Genomic DNA, 25,855 nt, shown 5'->3' with positions numbered 1-25,855 from the left:
GAGTTAAGAGTTAGATCATAAGAAAGGTAACTAGCAAGGTTAAAATTTACATGAGTCTGAGTCCCAGAAAAGAGCCATCCTCTGCGTCATCATCCTATCTGGAGTGTTCAACGCCACACCAGTCACTCACCAGCACTGCCTCCTCCCCTAGCATCCAGTTACCCCACACCCTCAGGGAGAGAAGGCTAGACTTCCAGCTACTTGCAAGTTCCATCAGGCTGACACCATCTCCAGCCAATTATGTTACACAACAATAGATGACGAGAAACAGAAACATAGAGGGAAGGAAGGAGAGAAAGAGTGACACCTGCAGCACTACTCCACTGCTCATGAAGCTTCCCCCACTGCACATGGGGGACAGGAGCTTGAACTCATGTCCTTCAGCATGGCAACATGTACACCCGACCAGGTACACCACTTCCTAGCTCACAATCATAACCTTATTTAATATACATCTTGAATTAATTACCATTTTCTTCCCACATTATTATTACTATTTAAATGTTGTTACCATTACTAACTTCTTGTGGGAGAAAATTGACATTTTGTTTTATGAAAATGATCAGATTCTCATACCAAGTCACATACTGGCTGTCTGGAAGCATGCCCAACACTGAATCTTTTTTTGCTTCTCTCCACTCTGAAAGTAATGACAGTTTCTGATTGGAGATGGCTTGTGACACTTGGAGGTGACAGAAGGCAGCTTGTGGAATAAGTCTCGAGCGGCTCTCACTTCTGTAATGATTGGATTCAGAGAGAATGAATGATATGTACTTTCTAAGGTGGGTATGTGATAGATTCCAATAGATAATAAGGAGGCCAATAGAGAGCTATTTGGATAGGAAGGTGGGACCCTGTGGACATGAGACAGAGTTTGTAGCTGTACTCCAAGTTGGTGGAGGTCATTGTGAAGGAGCTTCTACAGCAGGTTAGGGAGAATCTTGTCAAGCCCGTAGAGCTTGGCCTCTGAGAAGGTCAGTTGTACAAGATGTATCTGTGAAAGTAGCTTTACATAAAGTAGTCAAGCTCATGGGAGATTTGATCAGATTCATGCTGATAATAATGCTGATCCAAGTAGTCAAGAGGGATTAGAACAGGAATACATGGCACTGGAGTAGTGGACTGTGGTTTATGCAGAACTGATGAGTGAGTACCCCAGGTACAGATTGAGGAGATGAAAATGAACTAACAAATGAAGAGTGGAAGTGGGTGGGGGATGGCCCACCCAGTTAAGAATACATAGTACTAGGCACTAAGGACCTGAGCAAGGAGCCAGGTTCAAGCCCCCACACCCCATGTGCAGGGGGGGATGCTTCATGGTCAATGAATCAAATCTACATGTATTTCTCTTTCTCTTTCTCTCTCTCTTTCTAGAAGGAACTTCACAGGAGTAGGGAACAGTTTGATATTTCCAGTGTTGTATTATATTAAAAATATAATAAAAAAACCTTCTGATGGCTGTTTGCGACAACAAGAGTTTATTAGGCATGTAAAAACCATAATGGGAAAATAGTCAGGAGAAGGAGGATAACTAGAAATATGGCAGGAGCCAGTGTTCAGCTTCAACATGTCCAGGTACTGGGGATAGTGGCATTGCGTGGGTCTAGGATGAAGATCAGTCAGGAATGACAGCAGTCAAAAGGCGAGCAGGAAAAAGAGAACTACTTCCACCAGACACTTGTTTCAATAACCTTCCATGTCTATAATCCCTTGTGAGTTTACCTATGTCTGTCATATGCTCTTGAGGTTTGGTTGAAGTCAGAGATATGCTAATAATGTTCATCTCCCATAATTCCTTTTGCTTACTATAAATAAAAACAGTGTTTCCAATACTTTATATTTCCAATTCCTATATGTGTGTGTGTGTCTCTCTCTCTCTCTCTCTCTCTCTGTGTGTGTGTGTGTGTGTGTGTGTGTGTGTATGTGTATCATATGAGGTGGGCTTGGTAAGGGAGGGCCATGGTTAGAGGAGATCTAAGTGCTATGAGGAGATGTGTACCTCTCAACATCTCCACTCAAGCCTTGACATCTGGGAAGTTCATTTGTATTTACTGGTATAATCACAGAAGGTCCATTTATCTTTATCACAGTCACACAACAGAATTCTGCTCATTGGCAACCATGGTTCCGGAGGCATGAATTATGGTTATGCTCTTCTGGTAACCTTCTCTGAAGCGACAAGAATGAATGACATTTTCCCATCTCTTGTATAATTTAACATCCAGCCAGCTACCTATTTAGTCAAAGACTTAAAAGTCTTTTCATATTTATCATGGTTCTGAGCTGTCTGTTTTAAATCATTAATGCATTTCAAAATCCAAAGAAATACAGAGTAAAAAAAATCTCCATCTCACCCTGATCCCAGCCCCCTCCTCTTGTGACTTCTCCTGTTGATGGTTTCTTGTGCTTCCTCCCAACACACCAACACCATTTGCATCTCAGTTGTAGGCCACTGTAGATTGCATTTATTGGTGCGTCTTCCACATTGATTTTATGGATGCATGCAATGATATTAATGTTAGGTAACTTTTATTGAACTCTTACTATGAACTCAGTATTATTATGCATACTGCACACACACATACACACACTTATGTTTATATGATTGTTACTGCTATTACCCCAACTTTCTTTTTCATTTAAAGAACTTCTTTAGTCAAGCTACCATGTTAAGTGAGATAAGCCAAAAGGAGAAAGAAAAATACTGGATGATCTCATTTATAAGTTGAACTTAAGAAACAAGTAAGGAAAGGGAGAACATAGTGTGAAGTTTGGACTGAATGTGGTGTATTGCACCAAAACAAAGGACTCTGGGAGGGGGTGAAGAGGATATTGGGTGCATGATGGGGGGAAGTACTAGGGTGGGAGTGAGAATGCTTTATAGAGACTAGCCAAGGGGATGAAAAATTATATCCCAAATAATGTCAACAACTGTTGACTGGGGGTATAATGGCTTACACATTATTATATGTAATAATTATTACACATTATTATATGTAAGCCATTATTATTATAATGGCTTACATATTATTACACATTATTATATGTAAGCCATTATACCCCCAGTAAAAAAAAAATACCACTTTACTGAGGAAATATTGATTTATAGTAATTTTGTCCTTTTACCACCCTCCCACCCAAGATAGATGTCCACACACCTTTTTGAGCTCTTTCATCTCTTTCTTAGTTTTCTCTAGCTCATCCTCTGTCTGGCTAATTTTTTTTATTAATGTGTTTTTTATTTTTATGTTCTGTTGTTCCTCAGTTGTTGTGTTTTGAGTACAAGCCACGCTATACTAGATACCTTTATGACAAATGCATTCACCAACCTCAGAAATTACAATAGCAACTGAAGCAAGGATTGAAGCAGTTTAACCGATATCAGTTAGACAAACACTGTCTCCAGGCTGATAAAAAATCACAACCAAATCCAAGTGAAGGAGAAAGAGAAAGGAAAAAAGGGATAGCAAGAATAGACAATTATGCAAATCTACTATCCACTGTATATTCTAGGGGTAGCAAGAGGAGAAAGGGAAGTAGAGCAGAGATACACGAAGAGAGAGTCCACTCTGAGTCAGATTTCTTCCCCAAAATAATTCACAAATGCATATCAGTGAATTCAGAAAGCCAAATAAGGAGGAAGGAAGAAAGGATGACAAGAATGAGAAAAACAAAAAAGAAAAGGAAGAAGAAAAAAAAGAGAGAGATAAGAAAAAAGAACAGTAATAAAAGATCAGTGCAAGGAAAGAGTTATTTATTATTATTATTATTATTATTTTAATTAGCTAGGTGGAGGGAGAAGGGGGAGAGTGGATAGGGGAGGTAGGAAGAGTGAAACAAGTTCCTCTCACAATAGATAAGACAATCAGTACCCTAGCAATGGAAAATACACTACGAGTTAATTCTGGTCAACCTGTAGGAGGGGGGGAAGGTATATGCATATATATAGTATTAATAATAAAATAGAACAGAGTAAAAAACCCGTCCTGCCCTCCGCTTGGATGGCTCCAGATTGCCTCAGGCCCCCCTGAGCAGAGGCAGCTGATTGTTAAGAATATAAAACAAAACAAAACAAACAAAAAAAAAACAAACAAAGAAAAACACCTCATGTGGTCTTTCCCTGTCTGAGTAAGGCTCTGCTTGGTCAAATATTTGTAGCTGGGATTGGCCACTTAGAAAGAAAAAGGGCTAAGGGTTTTAGAAAGGAACAGGATTGGAATTGGAATGACACCCCTGTTGAGCCAGGAATCTTGGTAAAGAAAGAAGCTCAGCAGGGGAGCCTGCTAGGAGCAGTTCTCTGGCCCCCAGGGTCTGGTTTTGGGGGGGCAGGAGTATGCTTTGGGAATAATAATTAAAAAAAGAAATTTCCTTTCTATTTTCTCTATTTTCTAACTCAAGTTGAGTTATAGTCACCTCCTTGGTGTCACGAGTAGGACCCCTTATTCACTGTCCTGCTAAAGGCAAAAAATCCTAACGTTTCCAGCAGATGTTGTCAGAGCTCAAGCCACTAGCAGCTTCTCAGTCGTCATCTTGGCTCCACCTCTTGATGTCCACACAAATTACCCACCACCAAATTTCTATCACTCTCCACCATTTGCCACTGGGTCTCCAATCTCCTTTCAACCGTCATCCTCCCTCCTCCCCATTGAGTCCTGGGATCTGCAAAAACAGATTTCAGTTCAATAATATTTCTTCCCATATTTTCCCATTTTTTTTCATCCATGAGTGAGATCATGTGGTATTTATTCTTCACCTTCCATTTTTTATGTTTTTTAAAATCATTTACTTTCCCTTTTGTTGCTTTTGTTGTAGTTATTATTGTTGTTGTTGATGATGTCATCGTTGTTGGATAGGAGAGAAAGAAATGGAGAGAGGAGGGGAAGAAAGAGAGGGGGAGAGAAAGGTAGACACCTGCAGACCTGCTTCACCACTTGTGAAGCAACCCCCCCCCCACAGGTGGGGAGCCAGGGGCTCGAACTGGATCCTTCTGCCGGTCCTTGCCTTTCTTTGTGCCACTTGCGCTTAACCCTCTGAGCTATCACCCGAACCCCTCACCTTCCATTTTTTTTTCACTTAACATGATTCCCTCCAGTTTCAGCAATGTTGTAGTAAAAGAGAAGATCTCTTCTTTTCTTACAGTAGGGTAGTATTCCATTGTATGCAAACACCACAATTTCCTTATCCAGTCATCATCTGTCATTGGACTGCAGTCAATCATAAATTTTGGCTATTAAAAAAAGTGCTGTGATGAACATAGGCATGGATAAATCTCTCAGAGAAGTGCATGTTCTTTGTATTTTTCCAATTTGAAAGGTGAGAAAAACTGAAGCACAGGAAGATAATATAATGCTCATAAGATTCTATACTTGTTAGAATTTTTGTAGGGCTTAAATATACAAAGATGACATGTTCAGGGACATACTACAGTGCATCTGGCTAAGCACATACTTTACATAGCACAAGGACCTGGGCTCAAGCCCCTGGCCCCACTTGCAGGGGGAGGCTTCACAATTGGTGAAGCAGGGCTGTAGGTGTTTCTCAGTGTCTTCCCTTCTCTATCTCTCCTCCTATCTCAGTTTCTCTCTCTCTCTCTCTCTCTCTCTCTCTCTCTCTATCCAATAATAAGAAAATTAAAATATTGAAAACAAAAATAGAGCAATGACATATTCTACTTCATGGCTACATGAGTTGTATATGCACTGTACTGTATTAATACTTCATGCTTTGATGTGCAGTGTCTTACTAATGGACTATCAATTTTAAATATTTTACTTATATCAACAATGTTTTTAAGAACAACCTTCAGCATATGTCACTTCACTCATGGGAGTGTGCATTTGGTGATTTTCTAGCAGTTATATTTTTGAGTCTGAGGAATGTATCAATTTTACTTTGGACAGAGAGGACCAGCTTCTTGTGCATAAGGTGTCAAGAATAATTAGGACTTAGTTTTCATTTTATAGTTAGAGATGTAAAACTCCTTTCTACTTCAATACTTGAAAGGCATTGTAGGGTTACTAGTTGGCCTGATTTCAATATTCTGCCTGCAGGAGTAAGGAGGCATGAGCAGTGTTAGAGAGATGGAAGGGGCCTGATAATGGAGCAGTCAGAACACATACAACATTCATCAGTCAAGTCTACTATCTTCTATGGGCATGGTTAATGACACCTTCAAACAACTACAATAGCAATGCATTCATCCAAAAAGATTTGTGTATACTTATGCTCACAGCAGCACAATTTGTAATAGGCCAAAACTGAAAGCAACCCAAGTGTTCAAAAACAGATGAGTGGCTGAATAAGTTGTGATCTATATACACAATGGAATACTACTCAGCTGTTAAGAACGATAAATTCACCTTCTTCACCTCATCTTGATGTATCTTGAAAGAATCATGTTAAGTGAGTTCATCCAGAAAGAGAAGGGCGAATCTATGATGATCCCACCCATAGACAGAAACTGAGAAATAAAAATAGAAAGGGAAACACAAAGTAGAACATGGACTGGGTTTGGTTTATTGCATCAAAGTAAAGAACTCTGGTTGGGTGGATGGGTTTTCAGGTCTTGTGCATAATGGTGGAGGAGGACCTAGATGGAGGTTTAAAGTGTTTTGCAGAAAAGTGAGAAATTTTACACATATGCCAACAACTGTATTTACTATATTTACATACTCCCATTAACTTATAGTCTCACAAATCACTATTTAATTAATATGAGAGGGGAAAATGGATCGAATGCCTCAAACTTTTTGATGCATAGACAATAGCTCTGAGTATATGTTCCTTCAGTCTAAGCAATTAAAACTTCAAATTGGTAATCAGATTGAATTTTAACAGTGGGCTCAAATTGTTAATACATTTGTAATAATGACTTGTTCTCTGAAATATTAAATCTCATAAAAGCTTAGACCAGGGAGAACAGAAGCAACCAGTGACATTACTTCATAAGATACAGCTATATGTAAATAGCATAAAAAGGACTTAAATTATGGTGAGGTCTTATATGATACAGAAAATTCTAACAATGGGATTTTTAAAGTTAACCCAATTGCCAAGTAATTTGGTTATAGCAATAACTAGTGCCTTCTTAAGACAGCAGGAACCTTCCCCATTCTCTATAAAACCCACATTTCTCCCAGTCCTGAAACATCCAGGGTGGAGTTCACTTTCCTGCATGATTCTCTCACTTCATACCAACTGATACTGCACATGCTAATCCCAACCTAATCAATACAATCAGTACCACTTTGAAATGCTTCACTTCAGACTGTGTCCAGAGACTTCAGGCCTGGAATGTCAACCCTTCAGCTTCATTACTCTAGTGAGAGCTTTCCTAGCTCATAGGACTCCATAATTCCATTTTGGGTGGCACACTTCTTTTTTTTTAAATGTATTTATTTATTTATTTATTTATTTATTTATTTATTTTTATTTAAGAAAGGATAAATTAACAAAACCATAGGGTAGGAGGGGTACACTCCACACAATTCTCACCACCCAATTTCTATATCCCACCCCCTCCCCTGATAGCTTTCCCACTCTCTATCCCTCTGGGAGCATGGACCCAGGGTCGTTGTGGGTTGCAGAAGGTGGAAGGTCTGGCTTCTGTAATTGCTTCCCCGCTGAACATGGACATTGACTGGTTGGTCCATACTCCCAGTCTGCCTCTCTCTTTCCCTAGTAGGGTGGGTCTCTGGGGAAGCGGAGCTCCAGGGCACATTGGTGGGGCCTTCAGTCCAGGGAAGCATGGCCGGCATCCTGATGGCATCTGGAACCTGGTGGCTGAAAAAAGAGTTAACATACAAAGCCAAACAAATTGTTGAGCGATCATGGACCCAAAGGTTGGAATAGTGGAGAGGAAGTGTTAGGGGGGTACTCACTGCAAACTCTAGTGTACTTCTGCTTTCAGGTATATATTTTGCACTAGTTTATGGATAAGTGTGAACATATGCTCTCTCTCACAGAACCTGGTCTATATCTAGGTTTTGGGTCTTTGTTAGAAAGTGAACCACCTGGGATGGAATTAGAGAATACTATGAAAGGAAAGGTCTTACCTGAGTAATGAAGCTGAAGGGTTGTCATTCCACACCTGAAGTCTCTGGAGACAGTCTGAGCTGAAGCATGTTGAGGTGGCAATCGTTGTGTTGATTAGGTTGCGATCGGCAGATGCAATATTATTTGATATGGATTGGGAGAGGCATGCGGGAAAGTGGGCCCTATCCTAAGGTTCCAGGACTGGGGGAGGGTGGTGCACTTCTTAACAAACCTCAAAATCTAGATGTAGACCAGGGTCCATGAGATAGGTCATATGTACATGTATCCATAAGTTAGGGGAAAATATATACATTAAAGCAAAAATGCACAATAGTTTGCAGTGAATCAATAAGTAAAGGAAACAAGTAGAAATACCTAAAAAGACACCATAAAGTACCTAATTAAATAGTTTCTATTTAGACCTAGTTACTCTCCTCACCTACCTCCTATTATACGTACCTCAGTCACTTCAAAGCTAACATTGTCAAAGTAAGACTACAAAAGCTCAATAAGGGCAAGAGACTGGCATACTTTAATGATGACTCCTTAGTTACTACCAGGCCACCTCATCATCTGGAGCCCTAGTCCAGGAGTCCTGGGATTCCCACACAGACATGATGGGCTTAGACCTCTAGCAGATCCCTCTTGCCACTGTCACTGGTCATCTCCATCAGGAACAACATAATGCAGGCCTCTGTAGGACCTTGCCCTCAATGTGGATCAGCAATGGTAGGAAATGTCCTAGTCTCTGAAGGGAGTTTGGTAACATTCTCACTCTACTTAGTGCCCAAGGAAGATGGGTCTTGAAATTGGCACATCCTGGAATGTTTCTAGCCATGACCACAGAATGTGAGCTCAGACTACAGGGATGCATAGGTTACATAGGCTCCTGTGCTAACTATGGGCCCCAGATCAAATCAGTGGGGTTTACAGTTGACAATATTTATATACTTTTCCCATATTTGGGATCTACTCTCTTCCCTGATCCAGGTTTCTGGTCCTTTTCCCAACTATGACACCATCCCCCGAGACAATAACTTAGGTCACCTGCATTAGATGTCAGGCACAGGTAAAAACTAGTAAAGTCATAGGCCCCTTGGAATTTACCTAAAATAGACCTACTAGCTTTTTCTAAAATGGAGACCCCAAATCTTCATCCACAATATTCCAGACTTAGTTCATGGTTAGTCAACAGTTTGTTCTGCTTTATATCTTAACTCTTTTTTAGCCACCTGTTTCCAGATGCTAATATGATGCCAAAAGGACTTCCCAGGGCAAACATCCCCACCTATGTGTCCTGGAGCCCGCTTCCCTAGAGCTCTGCCCCACTAGGGAAAGAGAGAAACAGGCTGGGAGTATGGATCGACCTGACAACACTCATGTTCATCGGATAAGTAATTACAGAAGCCAGACCTTCCACCTTCTGCACCCCATAATTATCCTGGGTCCATCCTCCCAGAGAGATAAAGAATAGGAAAGCTATCAGGGGAGGGGGTGGGATACAGAGTTCTGGGGGTGGGAATTGTGTGGAATTGTACCCCTCTTATCCTATGGTCTTGTCAGTGTTTCCATTTTATAAATAAAAAATTTAAAAAAGAAACTTGCACATAGCTATTAAAGATAATCTACAAAACTAATAAAACTCTAATTTTATTTTGAAAAAAAGGCCACCAATTATAGATCTCCATCCAGATAGAATAATAATGAAATAATTAGCAACACTGTAAGCATCCTAAAGTACCACAGCATCATAAAGTAAGCATGTTCCTTGGGAAATATGGAGTAGTAGACTTGCTCAACGCAGGTTCCACAAATCCTTTCCTTTCTAAAACAAACAAAAACGTGGTATTTTAAGAGCCTATTCAAGCAGAACAGAATATCACAGGGTATGTGTACTAGTGGTTCAGGGTGTGTACTAGATATTTAAACCTCCAAGCATTCCTGAGGACTAAGTTTCCTTTGTTACAAATCGAGAAACTAGAATTTAGAGAACTAGATTTAAAGAAAGAACCAAGATTTTTCTTTCATTTTCTTTCTTTCTTTCTCTCTCTCTTTTCTTTTCTTTTCTTTTCTTTTCTTTTTTTTTGTCACCTGGGAATCACTGGAGTTTGGTGATGCCATGGTGATTCCATCACTCTCAGTGGCTGTTTTTTTTTTTCTTCTTCCATTTACTTTTGATAGAGATGGAAGACAGAAAAAGAGAGGGTTGGGATGGGGGTTGGGAGGAGACAGAGATAGGAAAGGGAGAAAGAGAAGAGAAAGTTCCCAGAGCTTGTGAAGCAGGTGGGGACTGAGGGCTTTGAAATGAAGCTCTTGCACATGGTACAATGTGCACTTTACTTAGTGTATCACTGCTGGCCTACAGAACCAAAATACTAACATCTTCTAAATAGTATGCTTCATGATTTGGCTATTTTCTTTTCTCTCTCTCTCTCCCTTCCTTCCTTCCTTCCTTCCTTCCTTCCTTCCTTCCTTCCTTCCTTCCTTCCTTCCTCCCCTCCCTTCCTCCCTCCTTCTTCCTTCCTTCCTTTCTTTCTTTCTTTCTTTCTTTCTTTCTTTCTTTCTTTCTTTCTTTCTTTCTTCCTTTCTCTTTTGCCTCCAAGGTTATTGCTTGGGCTTGGTGCCTGCACTACGAATCCATTGATTCTGCAGCTATTTTATTTTCAGTTTTATTGGGTAGGACAGGGAGAAATGAAGGGGGGGAGATAGAGAAGGAGTGAGAAAGAGAGATACCTGCAGACCTGCTTCACCGCTTGTGAAGTGACCTCCCCCTCGCAGATGGAGCACTGGGGGTTTGTACCCAGATCCTTGCAGGGGTCTTTGTGCTTCTATTGTTTGCACTTAACCCGGTGCACCAACACCCAGCCCCTCATGATTTACCCCTTAAAAATTTACACTAATCTACATCTCTGGAAGTACTCAACTATTGCTATAATAGACCTATAGGTCACAAATAGATTATCAACCAGACTAAATTTACATGGTGTCAGAACTTTTAAACGTGATTATTTCTCAAGTGTTATTAAATTCACAATCTAAAAACAAAAGTGAGAAGTGATTCTAGTGTAATGTGTTGTTTTACTGATAAAGAAGACACATTTTCTGTCTCAAAAGTGACTTTTTTTCTCTTTAAGGTTTGGGACTTTAATGGATGCTGCCACCACACCTTACATGTTGGGCCAAAAGGAACTATGGCAATTTCACAGATCCTGGTCCTGAAGAAGACAATCCTGGTTATAGGCTGGAAACGGTATGCATACTTCCAACAAAACCATGGTAGAGTAACAGGAGAACTTTTATTTGATTCAAATTCTGGAAGTATGTGAGCATAAATGGACATCTCAGATGGTTCTGCAGTTTTAACTTGCTGGTGACCTCTGCTAGTAAAGTTCCCAAGTTGCAAAGGATCAAAGATTAGTGGATAAAATGTTATTTGTTAGTTCCATTAGAGTGGTTTTGAGACTGGCTACAGACTTTTTCTTTTAGAGTCTACCTTTTTCTTCAGCGAGTCAATACAACTTTTTGACTATTTTATTTATTTATTTTTACTTTTTGACTATTAACATCAACATTTTTCCAAATTTTATAGCCGGTAAATTGTTGCTGTTGTTGTTTCCTCCTCCTCTCTTCTTCCTCTCCTCCTTTTCCTTCTTGTCCTCCTTCCTCTTCCTCTTCTCCTTCTCCCCCTCTTCTCCTTTTCTTTCTTTCTACTCCCCCCTCTTTCTTCTTCTTCTTCTTCTTCTTCTTCTTCTTCCTCCTCCTCCTCCTCCCTCTCCCTCTCTCTCTCCCCCTCCCCCCTCCCCCTCCCCTACCCTCCCCCTCCCCCTACCCTCCCCCCTCTCCCTCTCCCTCTCCCTCTCTCTCTCCCCCTCCCCCCTCCCCCTCCCCTCCCCCTCCCCCTCCCCCTCCCCTCCCCCTCCCCCTATCCTCCCCCTCCCCTCCCCCTCCCTCTCCCCTCCCCCTCCCCCTCCCCCTCCTCCTCCTCCTCTGCCTTCTTCTCCTCCTCCTCCTCCTCCTCCTCCTCCTCCTCCTCCTCCTTCTTCTTCTTCTTTTTGCCACCAGGGTTGTCATTAGCATTCAGTACCTGTGTAACTCTACCACTCTCAGTGGCCATTTTTGATAAAGATTTAGAAACAGAAAGATAGAGAAAGAGAGAGGAGAGATGCCTGTAGCACTTCTGTGTTGTTCATGAAGATTTCCCCCTGCATAGTAATATGTGTGCTCTGCAGGGTAAGTCACTGTTCAGTCCTGTCAATTAATTTGTTCTTTCCACTGTACAGAGAAATTATGCCTTCTTGTTTCCTAACTTGCAACAGGAACAAGAAAGAGTCCACTCAATTTTATGTTAGCACTTTCTCCATAGTAGTACAGAGGAGGATCTTTCAAGCCCATTAACAGGCTCCAAGGAGAGGTGTGTACTGCATTATAAGGAAAATTACTGTGCTGGGAAGAGATTATGCAAAATGCCTTTCAGGTCTGAGGCTCTGAGGTCTCAGGTTCAACCCCCAACACCTCCAGAATCCAAAGCTGAGGAGTCATGCACTAGTAAAAAGAAAAGGGAAAGAAAGAGACAGACTGGGAGTATGGACTGACCTGCCAATGCCCATTATTTACAATACTAAAAAGTGGAAGCAATTATAGAAGCCAGAATTTTTACCTTCTGTACCCCATATTATCCTGGATCCATTCTCCCAGAGGGATAAAGTATAGGAAAGCTATCAGGGGAGAGGATGGGATATGGAGTTCTGGGGGTGGGAATTGTGTGGAATTGTACCCCTTTTATCTTATGGTCTTGTCAGTCTTTCCATTTTATAAATAAAAATTATATAAAAAACAGAAGGAAAAAAGAAAGAAAGGGAAATTACTCATCTTTCCTTTTTTTCTGAGAAAATGAAGAGATCATTATCTGGACTTTTTATGACATAATACTTAGGCTAGGAAAATTAAAGTGCTATATGTTTTGAAAAGATATTATTCATAAATTTGACAGTTCACTACACACTATCATAAGTAGTTTGCCTAGTGTTATTTGTTATGAAATTATGATTTTAATGGTTTCAAGGCTAACTGAAATCTGACTTTATGCCCAGAAAGCTGAGTATATATATGGAGACATTAAGTCACTTGAAAGACTTTTCCTCTAATGCAAATGGGCAGATGAGAAGACTCTGACACCTACAGCTTAATTTTCAAGGGACTCTGATTATAAAAAAAAAAAAAAAACATAGTCCAGATTATTTTATTTAATGTAGAGACTAATTCAATCATTCTCACTACTGAAAGACAATACTTTGGGGCCTGGCAGTGGCTCACTTGGTGAAGCTACCATGCTTAAGGACCCATGTTCAGGCCCTTGGTTCTCACCTGCGGGGAGGAAGCCTGAAGACTGCTGAAGCAGGGCTGTAGGTATCTCTTTGTCTGTTTCCCTCTCTATCTCCCTCTACTCTTTAAAGTTCTCTTTTTCTCTAAATATATTAGAAATCAGGAATGAGAATGTTTGTTTAAAATTTGCAGGCAATGTGATGATTTCAATGTTCAAAGTATGATTCCAACAATTTTAGGAAAAAGGATAAAAATGAACTGATTTACTTTAGGCTTATTTTCTGCCTTTTAATTATTACTTTGAAGCCTAAAAATCCAGTATATCAAAGAAAGGCAAGCTCTTGTAATAAATGGATGAACAACACAATAATAGTTAGTCTCTAGGGAACAAATAGTTGATTTTATATACTTTTGTTCTTTCCTTGACAAAGTCTACATAATATGATTTGGCAAAAGATGTTTCCTAACTGATTCATCCTAGAAGAGTTTGTTTACTTATTTTGTTGCTTTAAATTATTTTTTTTACTTTTGACAGGTAAATTGTGTTTGCATTGAATTGGTCATTAAATATACATTCTGAATTATAAATATTTCTATACATGATACAATGACATGTACTAGATATCCTGACATCCAATGACATGTGCTCAGGATTTTAAAAAATGAGATATGAGGTTGGACTAGTACTCTTTTCAATGTTGAAAAGAGAACGTCTCCCTGGCACCCAAATGACCTTAAAATGAAATTATTCTGCTCTTTAATTTTACTCTTGGCAAAAGTACAAACTTAAAAATGTCATCTTAGAAACAGGCAAGTAAGAAATGCAGGGTAGACTCTCAAGATATTTTAAGGATAAATGTCTTTTCCAGTGAAAGTTTCAGGCTTAGTTTTAAGGGGAAGGTGGCAGCTAATTAGTGTTGCCATACTTTGGCAACCAAATCCCAGAAGGCTACACTTTCTCACCAAATTACAAAAAGCACTGTGTACCACCCGGTAGCTGGCTTCCTCCCTCCCTCCCTTCCTTCCTTCCTTTCATCCTTTCATCCTTCCTTCCTTCCTTCCTTCCTTCCTTCCTTTCTTCCTTCCTACCTTGCTCCCTTTCTTCCTTCCTTTTCTTTCTTTCTTTTAGCGTTTTAATATTTATTGTATTTTTTTTTAAAGAGAGAAGAAGATATAAAGAGAAACAGAGAAAGACTAGAACAGGGGCTCAGCTCTGGTTTATAGAGGTTCTGGGGTTTGAACCTGGGACTTCAGAATCTCAGGTATGAATTTTTTTTTTTTTTACTGGAAAACCTTAGTCATTTTTTGAGACTGGCAAGACAATAAAAGAACAAGTTTGGAACAAATATGTTAAAATTGGGAAGCATTAAAGTTTAGATGTTTATCTGACCTCTGTCATAGTCTGAGTTTCTCCATAAGCAGATCCTGAAGTAACTATCTGAGTTCTAGTAAGTTATTTGGGACTTAGTCCCAGGAAGCTTCATAGAGAGTAAAGAAACAAGAAAGGGATAGGATACCATGTAGTGCACACTATTACCAAGACAGTTGGGTAAGTTGAACTCAATCTCGGGAATCTGTGAAACAGAACATGCTTCTATACATGGCTGTAGAGACTCCGAAGGCTGAGGGAGATGGGACATTTTCTAATGACCTCCATTAGTCCCTCAAATAAGGTATGAATCTTTTGCAGAACCATAATGCTGTTTCCCCAGTCCCCAAAGTTTGTGTGTGTGCCTTTCCAGAGCACTGGTTGATGGTGGTATGGGGGCGGGGGATTAACCTGGGACCTCAGAATCTCAGTCATGAAATTTTTTTTTTTTTTTTTTTTTGGCCTCTACATCTAGGTGCCTGCACTATGAATTCACTGCTCCTGGAGGCTATTCCCCCCCCCCTTTTTTTTTGGTAGCCTTTGTTGTTGTTATTGCTGATGTTGGACAAGACAAAGAGACATCGAGGGAGGAGGGGAAGACAGAGAGGGGGAAGAGAAAGATAGACACCTGCAGACCTGCTTCACCACTTGTGAAGAGATCCCCCTGCAGGTAGGAAGCAGGGTGCTCCTTATGCTGGTCCTTGCACTTAACCTCCTGCATAACCACTGTACTACAAATAAAATGATATTCACAGCAATTTCAGGGCTGCAAATTACCTCCTTTCTATTTTCTTGCTAAACTGCATGTTGATTTTATTAAGGAATGTTAATATTAAACTTAGATTTAAAGTAGAATAATTAATATGTTGATTAAATATATTTCTTAAATGGCTATTATGTAGTTAGTACTATTTTAGGTCGCACTAATGAATTAAGTCTCTGCTCTTGTAAAGCCTATTTTTAATAAGAGAGATATAAAGTACATGGGTAAAAAAACACAGATGTTACATAACCATGAGTATAATAAAGAAAACTCATATAGGGTGTATGATGAGACACACAAAGGGACAATTTTTAGATGGCATAGTCAGGATTTGAGAAAGTGACATTTGACAGAGAACTTTTCACTCATTCACTTGAGAGAGATGTCCAGAAGACCCTGTCTCTGCATAGCAGTGTTTCTGCTATTGTGAGAGTTGCTAATTAAGACAAGACCCCAGAGAAAGAGGCTGGAAGAGAGTTCAGCTCTATTGTACTCTGACACACAATGTCCCACACTTAATTTCTGGCAACACAAATGCTCAAGCTGAGCAGTGCACTTCTCTCTCTCTCTCTCTCCCTCCCTCCCTCCCTCCCTCCCTCCCTCCCTCTCTCAACACAAATGCTCAAGCTGAGCAGTGCACTTCTCTTTCTCTCTCTCCCTCTCCCTCTCTCCCTCTCCCTCTTATCTCCTCTCCTCTCACCCCCCCGACTTAAATGACTGACAAGTCTGTTGGATAAGAGGGTACAATTCCCATAATCAAGAGTTCTGCACCCCTGTCTCTTTTTAATAAAATTAAAAATAAATAACTCTTGCATAGGGACAGATGTGATATACTTAAGAAGCATTATATGTAAAATTTTAACAGTATAAGAGGAAAGAGGGAAGCCTGATGTGGAAGGCTGACAGAAAATTTGTGTGTCTCTTAGGAAACTGATGGAAACTTTAAATACACCTTTTGACTGACATGTGGGAAACATATAACAATGGGGAAGTCATGAATAAAGACAAATCTATAAGCAATTTATATGTACGTGAAATCAGAACTTACGGTGGTATAGAGAACCCCTGGGCAAACCTGACCTTAGTAGAGAGGACATAGTGAAAGTGATAATAAGAATATCCACAGTGAAGGCTGGGGAGGCAGCATAGTGATTCTGCAAAAGGCTTTCATGCCTAAGGCTCTGGGGTCCTAGGTTCAGTCCCCAGAACCACCAGAAGTCAAAGCTGAACAGTTGAACAGTTCTCTCTCTCTCTCTCTCTTTTATTTTTTATTATTAGATAAAGACAGAGAGGAATTTAGAAGGGATGGGGAGAGAGGTAGGGAGACAGAAAAACACCGAAACACCTGTAGCCCTACTTCACCACTGATGAAGCTTTCTCCCTGCAAGTGGGGACCAGGGGATTTGAACCCAGTCCTTGTGCACTGCAGTGTGTATGCTTAACTAGGTGTGCCACTGTCTGGCCCCAAGACTACCTCTCTCAATATCTTTTTCTCTGTATTTTTCTTTTTTTTTTTTTAAATAAAACTCTTTATTGGGGGATTAATGGTTTACAATTGACAGTAAAATATAGTAGCTTATACAAGTCGTATTTTTCCTATTAAAATAAATATTTAAAAAAAAAGATTAAGACATAGGGGCTGGGTGGTGGCACACCTGGTTGAGTGCTCATGTTACAGTGCCCAAGGATCCTGGTTGGAGCCCCCAGTCCCCACCTGCAAGGGGAAAGCTTCATGAGTGGTGAAACAGGACTGCAGGTGTCTCTCTATCTCTCTCCTCTCTCCATTTCTGACTATCTCTATCCAATAAATAAAGATAATAAAAATTAAAAAAAGGTTAAGACAACGTAAAAATAAAAAAATGGAATGTCTGCATTGAGAGGAGGAAGAGAAAGAAGAAAATCTGAAAAATAGAGAATAACCAGTAAATGATCAAGAAGGCACATACAGAAACATACCAGAAGCTAAAGAATTTGGAGAAGAGGAAGACTCATCTATCAGAGGGCAAAGAATTCCATGGGCAAGGCAAACAGGAGACCTTTCTAGTTTGGGGGATAGAGGCAAGATTTGTGGGAGGTGAGGGATGAGGGTGAAGATACAAAGTCTGTGAGTACAAATGCTCCTTTGAGTGAGCTATGTGTGACTTTGGAAGGAGGCAGAGAGATAACGAGTACACAAAGGCAACTGATCTGAACCAGAACTCTTATCATTTCATAGAAAAAGATTTTTGCCCCTGCCCCACAGTCTAACTTTACCTTCAATTCCTTCTATTCTCTCTTGGCACCAGACATTTTAGTTTCTGTATTTCTGGACTGTTCTCAAATGCACCACAAGTTTTCTCAAATACTGGCCTCACAACTGTTTAGAATAAATCTGGCCTATGTCCCATTCCTTGGTATTTTTGATTGGGATTTTTCCAGAGGTGTTGCACCAATGATAGTGATTAACATACTGTGTGAGGAAGGGCTCAGCAAATCAGCGAAGTGCCATAGGGATTGTCACCATGTTCAGTGTCTTAGAATCTCTGATAAAATTACAGAGCTATTTATGTATTTATTTATTTAATCGAGAGAGAGATAAGAAGAAGAAGAAGAAGAAGAAGAAGAAGAAGAAGAAGAAGAAGAAGAAGAAGAAGAAGGAGAAAAAGAAGAGAGAACGATCCCTGGCATTGCATATGCCAGAACAATGCTCTGGTTCACTCTTCTATCTTGCTCAGGAATATAGATAAATAAATCAATCAGTAATTTTTTACTGAGGGAGTTAATGCTTTACAGTGCAGTCATTGACATATGCATACAATTCCACTATGTACCAGGCCTTTAAAGTTTTCTCCTTCTCCTCCCTCTCTCTCCACCCCCAGAGCCCTTTGCTTTGCTGTAGTACACCATGTCTAGTCCATGTTTCACTTTGTGCTCTCCATTTCCATTCCCTACTTTATTAAGTTTTGCTAATAAGTGAGAATATTTGATATATATTTTTTGGCTTATGTTACTCAATATGATATCCTCAATTTTCGTCCAAGAGGATGCTAAGGAAACAACCGCATGATATATATACATGATGAAATACTACATGATGAAATGACAAAGCTATTTATTTTTTTAATCTAAAGACAGAGATGAGAGAGGAGAGAGAGAGAAAGAGAGAGAGGTCTCATCAGGTAGTCACTTTATCATGTAGTATTTTATCATGTATATATACCAGAATATTTTTAGCCACTCACCTATTGTTGGACATCTGGGTTTCTTCTAGGTTCTGGCAAATACAAGCTGTGCTGTTATGAACATAGGAATACACAGATCTCTTCTGATAGGTGTTTCTGTCTCCTTTGGGTAAATCCCCAGGACAGGAATTGTTGGGTTGCAGGGTAGGTCCATTCTAGAGTCCCAATAAGTCTCCACAGTGGTTGGACCATTTTGCACTCCCACCAGCAATGTAGAAGTGTCTTTTTCTCCATGTCTTCTCCAACATTTGTCATTTTTGTCCTTTGTGATGAATGACATTCTCCCAGGTATAAAGTGGTACCCCAGTGCTGTCTTTATTTGTATTTCTCTCATGATCAGTGACTTTGAGCACATTCTCATTTATCTGTTGGCCCTCTGGATCTCTTCCTCAGTGAAATATGTCCATGTCCTGGCCTTATTTTCTAATGGGTTGCATTTTTTGTGTGTGTTTAGTTTATTGAGATCTTTATGTATAAATAAGTTTTTTTGTAAGGGGGCTGGGTAATGATGCACTCAGTTGAATGCATACATTACCATGTCCAAGGACCCAGGTTCAAGTCACCAGTACCCACCTGCAAGAGGGAATCTTCATGAGTTGTGAAACCATGTTGTGTCTCTTTCTTTCTCCTTCTGTATCTCCCTTTTGCTTTCAGTTCCTACCATATCCAAGAAAATAAATAAATAAACAAATAAATACGTGTTAATTAAAAAAGAGAGACTGCAGCACCAAAGCTTTCTTCTGTGGGGACTGAGTTTGAGCTTGGCTTATTCAAGTGGCCAAACAGCACACTATCCAAGTGAGATCTTTTGCTAGAAACTAAAGGCAGGGCTTCCTATTTCTATTTAGAACCTCCAGATAGTGTTTGTTCACAGACTCATTCATATGGCCATGACACTCTTTGTGGTCTTAGGGTCTGGGTGCTGGATAAGTAATCTGGTTAATATATATGGTGTCAGTGGTTATAGAAGAGTAGTTTACCTTCAAATAAATACTAAGTATTTATGACTTAGGAGATTGTGAAAGAAAGCTTTTGTGGCAACATGGAAGGTAGTGCAGTAAGTGAGGCAATGGAGTCTCAAACTAGATGAAGTCCCAAGCTTTATCCCTGGTATTGCATATGCTGGAGTGGTGTTCTGAACCTGGGTCCTTGTACATGTTAACATGTGCACTCAGCCAGGTGTGCTATTGCTCAGCCATTAAATAAATATTATTTTTAAAAAGAAAGTTCAGTGTGGGAAATTCCATATGAATCACAAGTGGGATTGAAATCTGGAGGGCACAACCTTTCAGACAATTCATATTAAGCTGTTTGTGTGGATGATGGTTATCCACTTTTATTTTATTTTATTTTATTTTATTTTATTTTATTTTATTTTATTTCCAGAGCTTTGCTCAGCTCTGGATTATAGTGCTGTGGGGGACTGAACCTGGGACTTTGGAGCATCAGGCATGAGAGTCTCTCTGTATAACCATTATGCTATCTCTCTGACTCGGCTACTCAATTCTCTATCTGTTTTTTACTAGGGCCATTACAGTGTTTCGACTTCAGAACTTCAATGAATCTCTCATCCAGCCCGAAGAATGGAGAGGAGGAACTCAGCACCATGATGACATCTTGTGTGCTGCCTTTTTACCTCCACACACTCTTGTTACAGGTTGTTTTAATTTGGAGTTGATAATCAGTGGTGAAAATTTCTTTGGGGTGATTAATATCAGAAGATTTTTCTTTTAATTTGGAAAATAATTGATTTTTTTAAAAATAAGCAATTATTACATTTAAAACTGTTCTTGGACCTTGTTTCCAAGTCACTATGTTAGTGGCAATGACATCAGCTCTTGAACCTGGTTACTGGGCTTCAGATCCTGCTTCTACCACTTCCCAGTGCATGGCATTGAGAAAGTTACTGAACTTGGGTTCAGGCCCCTACTTCCCACCTGTGGAGGGCCTGCTTAATGAATGAAACAAGCCTGCAGTTGTCTTCCTCTCCTTTTCTCACCCTCCTCTCTCAATTTCTCTCTGTCTTATCCAATAAAATGGAAAAAAACAGCAACTAGAAGTGGTGAATTCAGGCGGGGGGTGGGGGGTAGATAGCATAATGGTTATGCAAAGAGACTCTCTTGCCTGAGGCTCTGAAGTCCCGGGTTCAATCCCCCACACCAACAAAAGCCAGTGCTGTGCAGTTCTCTGGTATTTCTCTGTATCTTTCTCTCTCTGCATCTCTCTAAAAAATAAAATAAAATACTTAAGAAAAAATAAATATTTATATATATAAAAAAAGAAATGGTGGATTCATTGTGCTGGTCCTGAGTCCCAGTGATAATCCTGGAGGCAAGGAAAACTAAAAACAAACAAAAAAAAATAAAGAAAGTTATTGAACTCTATAGTTTCTACTCCCTAGTAATAACATACAAATAGTGTAAAACATCTTGGTTCATTGTGAGGATTAAGGTAACCTATGCATTCATAACAGTCTTAACAGGGCTTGACATCTCAGCAAAAGTTAACATTCATTTATTATTGTTCTTTATCCAGAGGCAACATTTGAGTTACTGCTTGAAGATCGTACTACAGTGCCAGTCACATGCTTCTTAGTGCAAAGATACTAAACCTTTGGCACAATTTAGTCCAAGTCATGGAAGTTAAAAGACCAGCTTCACAAAATGTCTACAAACCCAAACCCAAGCTTTTTTTTTTTTTTTTTTTCTCATTGTCACTAGGTTTGTCACTGGGGCTTGGTGTCTGTATGACAAATCCACTACTTCTGGTGGCCACTTATTTATTTATTCATTTAAAAGAACAGTTAGAAATTGAGAGGGGAGGGGAGGGTAGAGAGGGAGATAGAGAGGGGGCTGGGCAGTGGTGCACCTGGTTAAGCACACAAAATACAAAGTACAAGGACCTGCTGAAGGTACCAGGTTCAAGCCCCTGATTCCCACTTGCAGGGGGAAAGCTTCACGAGTGGGGAAGCGGGTCTGCAGGTGTCTCTTTTTCTCTCTGCCTTTGCATCTTCTCTCAATTTCTCTTGTGTCCTATCCACTCAAATAGAAAAAAGTGGCCACCAGAAACGGTGGACTTTTAGTGTAGCCACCAAGTCTCCACCATTGATCCCTGCAGGTGGGGAGTTGAGGTGAGAAACCATGTCCATGTGCATGGTAATGTGTGTGCTTAACCAGAGGGTGCCATGTTCAGGTCCCTCAAACCCCAGCTCTTAAAGTGATCCATGGACACATCTTGACTAGACAGGCCTTTAGAAACTGCATTATTTCTAGTCAAGGAAAACTATTTGTAAGGACATGTTGCTTTTACATGATCAGTTGAAATGCACACCCATTGAACAAGTGGTGAGTCACCCAATGTGCTCTTTTCAGGATAACATGGCATTTAGTCTGTGACTCTTTTCTTATACCCCCAGAGAGTCGTTGTGTGTGTATCCCTCTCAGATCCTCTCTTCTGTTCTGAACTTGACATTGATTATTTATGTGGTAGGGAGATGCTTTCACTGAGATAGTAGTGTAGTGAGACCTGACTATTAGAACTTTCCTGTGTTGTCCACATAGGAAAACTGTGTTGGGGAAGGATTTTCTGTAGGGGGCATTGTAGAACTACTAAAACTATTCAGTAAAGAAAAATGGAGGGAGGAAATGAAACACACACACACACACACACACACACACACACAACAGTAGAGAAACCTAACAAAAGGAAAGGCTCATAAAAAATAAGTTTCATTCCATCATACATATGGTAAGAATTATTATCAATACCCTTTCAATACTTGTAATATTCTAGACATTATTCTCAATGCTTTTATTTCTTCACAACAACATGATGAGATAAATATAATTATTTGGGGGTCCAGGTGATGGTGCACCTGTTTAAGTGCCCCACATTATAGTGTGCAAGGAATGAGGTTCAAAGCCCTGACCCCAATTGCAGAAGAAAAGCTTTAGGAGTGGTGAAGCAAGCAGGGTTGCAGGTGTCTGTCTCTGTCTCTCTCTATCTTCCCCTCCCCTCTCAACTTCTCTTTGTCCTTTCAAAAGAAATACGGGAGGAAAGAAAAGAAGAGAGAAAGAAAGAGAAAGGCACAAATAGAAAGAGGGACCAGACATCTGGTTGAGTGCTTAAATTACAGTGCTCAAGATCCCAGGTTCAAGCCCCTGGTCCCCACCTTCATAGAGAAAGCTTCATGAGTGGTGAAGCAGGGTTTCAGGTGTCTATCACTTTTCCTCTCTATCTTTCCCCTCTTGCTCAGTTTCTCTCTATCTCTGTCCAATAACAAATAAATGAATAATTTTAAAAAGAGAGTTAAATATAATCATTAACCCAGTTTTCTAGATGAGGGGATCACAACATCAGATGGAGTTAAATTATTTGCTTAGTCACAGAGGTAGTTGGTGGCAGAACCTGTACTCGAACTTAAATTTTCAAAACTGGTATTAGTTCCCATCGAAGTTAATGCCTAGGTACCCTGTGAGGACACTGGGTTGTTAAAGTCTGTGAAAATATGAACTATTATTACTCAGTCATGTCTCTGACAGTGTAGAGCTAAGCCCCCTAAAGGCCAGCTTTTCCATAAGATGTCACAGTCATGGCTTCACCACACCATCATTGCTCACAATTCCTAAATTTGGGGAAAATTTACATTCTCCATCTTAACTTATCTAGGGAGCTACGATGGAGAAATTATCCTGTGGAATAACATCACAGAGACTGCTCAGTATGTCTTTCATCCTGATTACCAGAGGCTGCTGAAGTCCAAATCAGGTGAGTCAAAGTTTAAAACTAAAATAATGTGTCGGACTGATTGTTTCTGCGTGGTCTCTAAATTACAGACGGTTGGCCAGAAGTGTAACAGATTCCTGATCTCAGTATCTTGTCAAAGGACTCAAGAGAATCTTGAGATTTATCTTGGCTTCGGGAATTCTCCCTGGCGCATCTTTCCTTCTGCTACATCAGCGTTTCTGAATTTCTGACAGCAGGGAGGAAACTTTTGTATTTGTATTGAGTTCAGTTTGTACCAATAAGCTTTGCCAAATTGCCTTTGCATGAACCCCAGGTGGCCCTTGGTAGGAACATCGGAGCTCCTGTTCACTTGATATGCATTTCAGGCTCAGACAAGAGCTTGTATTAAATGTCATGCCACCTGGAAACCAGCAGAGGACTGTTTGCTCCAGAAGCCTGTGAGGAGCCTTAGGTGGGCTGGACTGTGGTGTCTGGGCGTTTAGCAGAGCACATGAATATTTTACACTTAAACAGAATGTCTTGGCAATTGCCTTTCATATTTAATTTTAATGTCCTTAGATACTAAAGATTTTCTTACTTAGGCCAATTTAATTGGGTAATAAAGATGTCATTTTCCATGGTACAGTGACATTCTGTTTTCTCAATTGAATAAACTTAGTGCAGCTGAATTGGACCTGAGGATAGGGGTGGTCACCAGGGTATCATGACTTTATTAATGAAATATTAACATTGTTTCATTTTGTTGTCTTATTACATATATATATATATATAACCACCAGGCCTACTGCTGGTATGTTCAAGACAAATATGATTCTAGGGGTGAATATGAAAAATATACAAATAAAAAAAAATCAAGCAATTCTTTAAATCATTACATACCTCTATGACTTCTAGTAGCCAATTTTTAGTTTTTTAAAAATTTTGTTAGTGATTTAATGTTGATTTACAAAAGTACAAGATAAGAGTGGTACAAGATAATATAATTCCACACCATTTCCACCAAGAGCTCTGTATCCGTATTCCCCCTGTGGGAAGCTACAGCATTTCTCCTAAACTTGCGGATATGGATATGAGTTAACTATTATTTCTACAACTACCTGTCTGTATTGGCCCATTGTTTCCTATGGTCCCATCTTCTCTACCTTTCCAAGTCACACTTAACACCTTTACTACATTCAAATGTCCCTCTTTTTCCATCTCTCTCTGGGTCCTGATGGAATTGGAGTTTAAAGCTCTCTGGCCATCTTCCCCCTATCATGTCTATACAACTGGGAGTATGGACCAAAATTCTTTATGGAGTGCAGAAGGTGGGAGTTCTGGCTTCTATAATTGCTTCTCTGCTGAACATGGGTGTTGGCAGGTCAATTTATACCCCCAACCTGTCTCTATCTTATCCCTAGAAGGCATGAAGGAAAGAATGAGAGGGGGGGGGGACAGAGAGAAGGAGAGATACCTGCAGTAGTTACTCTACCATTCAGGAAATGTACCTCTTGCAGGTGCAGACTATGGGCTTGAACTCAAGTCCAAATCCAGGGCTGATCTTTTCAGATAGAAAACAAGAGATAGAGATAGAAAGTCAGAGCAGGGGCAAGGGGGGAGAAAGAAGGAAAGAAAGAAAGAAAGAAAGAAAGAAAGAAAGAAAGAAAGAAAGAAAGAAAGAAAGAAAGAAAGAATGACAAGACATCATGGACATTTGCCCTAGTGAGATGAGGGCTGAGCTTAAACTTAGATCACATACATGGCAAAGAAACCCCTCCCCTCCAGTGCTGCCCCCCACTAGGACAGATATATTTTTACTTTTTAAAATGAAAAGCAGAAAAGTATTCTGGTAAGAGAATGGCAGGCGAGTGAAGAGATTTGGACTGACTTGACTGCAGCGCAAAGCTCTAACCTGTTTTATGTAACCAGGTTCATCTAATCTCCTCAAGGAGAAGGTGGCATTATGGAGGCTCAGGTGGTAGCTGGTAGCACACTGGGTTAAGCGCACATAGTACAAAGCACAAGGTCCTGTGCAAGGATTCCAGTTCAAGTCCCCGGCTCCCCACCTGTGTGTGTGGGGTTACTTCACAGGGGTGAAACAGGTCTGCAGGTGTCTGTCTTCCTCTCCTCCTCTCTATCTCCCCTCCCCTCCCCTCTCAATTTCTCTCTGTCCTATCCAATAAAATGTAAAAAAAAAAAAAAATGCCTCTAGGAGCAGTGGATTCATAGTGCAGGTACCAAGCTCCAGCAATAACACTGAAGGAAAAAAAAAAAAAAAAAAGAAGTGACATTCTGTCTCTTCCTCTACAATGATCCTCAGAGGGTACCTTATTCCTCAGCAGCAAACCCAATGCTAGTTTCAACTAATTGCACAGACATTAACTAAATAACAAAAGCAGATAATGATCAAATTTCTTTTTT

General features: G+C 40.1%; 1 protein-coding gene across 2 annotated transcripts in view; it reads left to right on the top strand.

Moving 5' to 3' along the window:
• The window catches only part of WDR49 (WD repeat domain 49), a 250,745-nt gene that overhangs the window by 123,617 nt on the left and 101,273 nt on the right, over positions 1–25,855 (top strand). Inside the window, exons 9-12 of one of the 2 annotated variants that reach the window (XM_060171906.1) lie at positions 11,169–11,310; positions 12,411–12,432; positions 20,236–20,366; positions 23,378–23,476. In XM_060171906.1, the coding sequence (XP_060027889.1) occupies positions 11,169–11,310; positions 12,411–12,432; positions 20,236–20,366; positions 23,378–23,476 (394 nt within the window). The remainder of the gene's footprint in view (positions 1–11,168; positions 11,311–12,410; positions 12,433–20,235; positions 20,367–23,377; positions 23,477–25,855) is intronic. The other variant, XM_060171907.1, reaches the window with a different exon arrangement.

Source organism: Erinaceus europaeus, chromosome 14 (genome assembly GCF_950295315.1).
Source record: "Erinaceus europaeus chromosome 14, mEriEur2.1, whole genome shotgun sequence".
Taxonomy (NCBI): domain Eukaryota; kingdom Metazoa; phylum Chordata; class Mammalia; order Eulipotyphla; family Erinaceidae; genus Erinaceus; species Erinaceus europaeus.
This window is presented reverse-complemented; position numbering and strand designations above follow the sequence as displayed.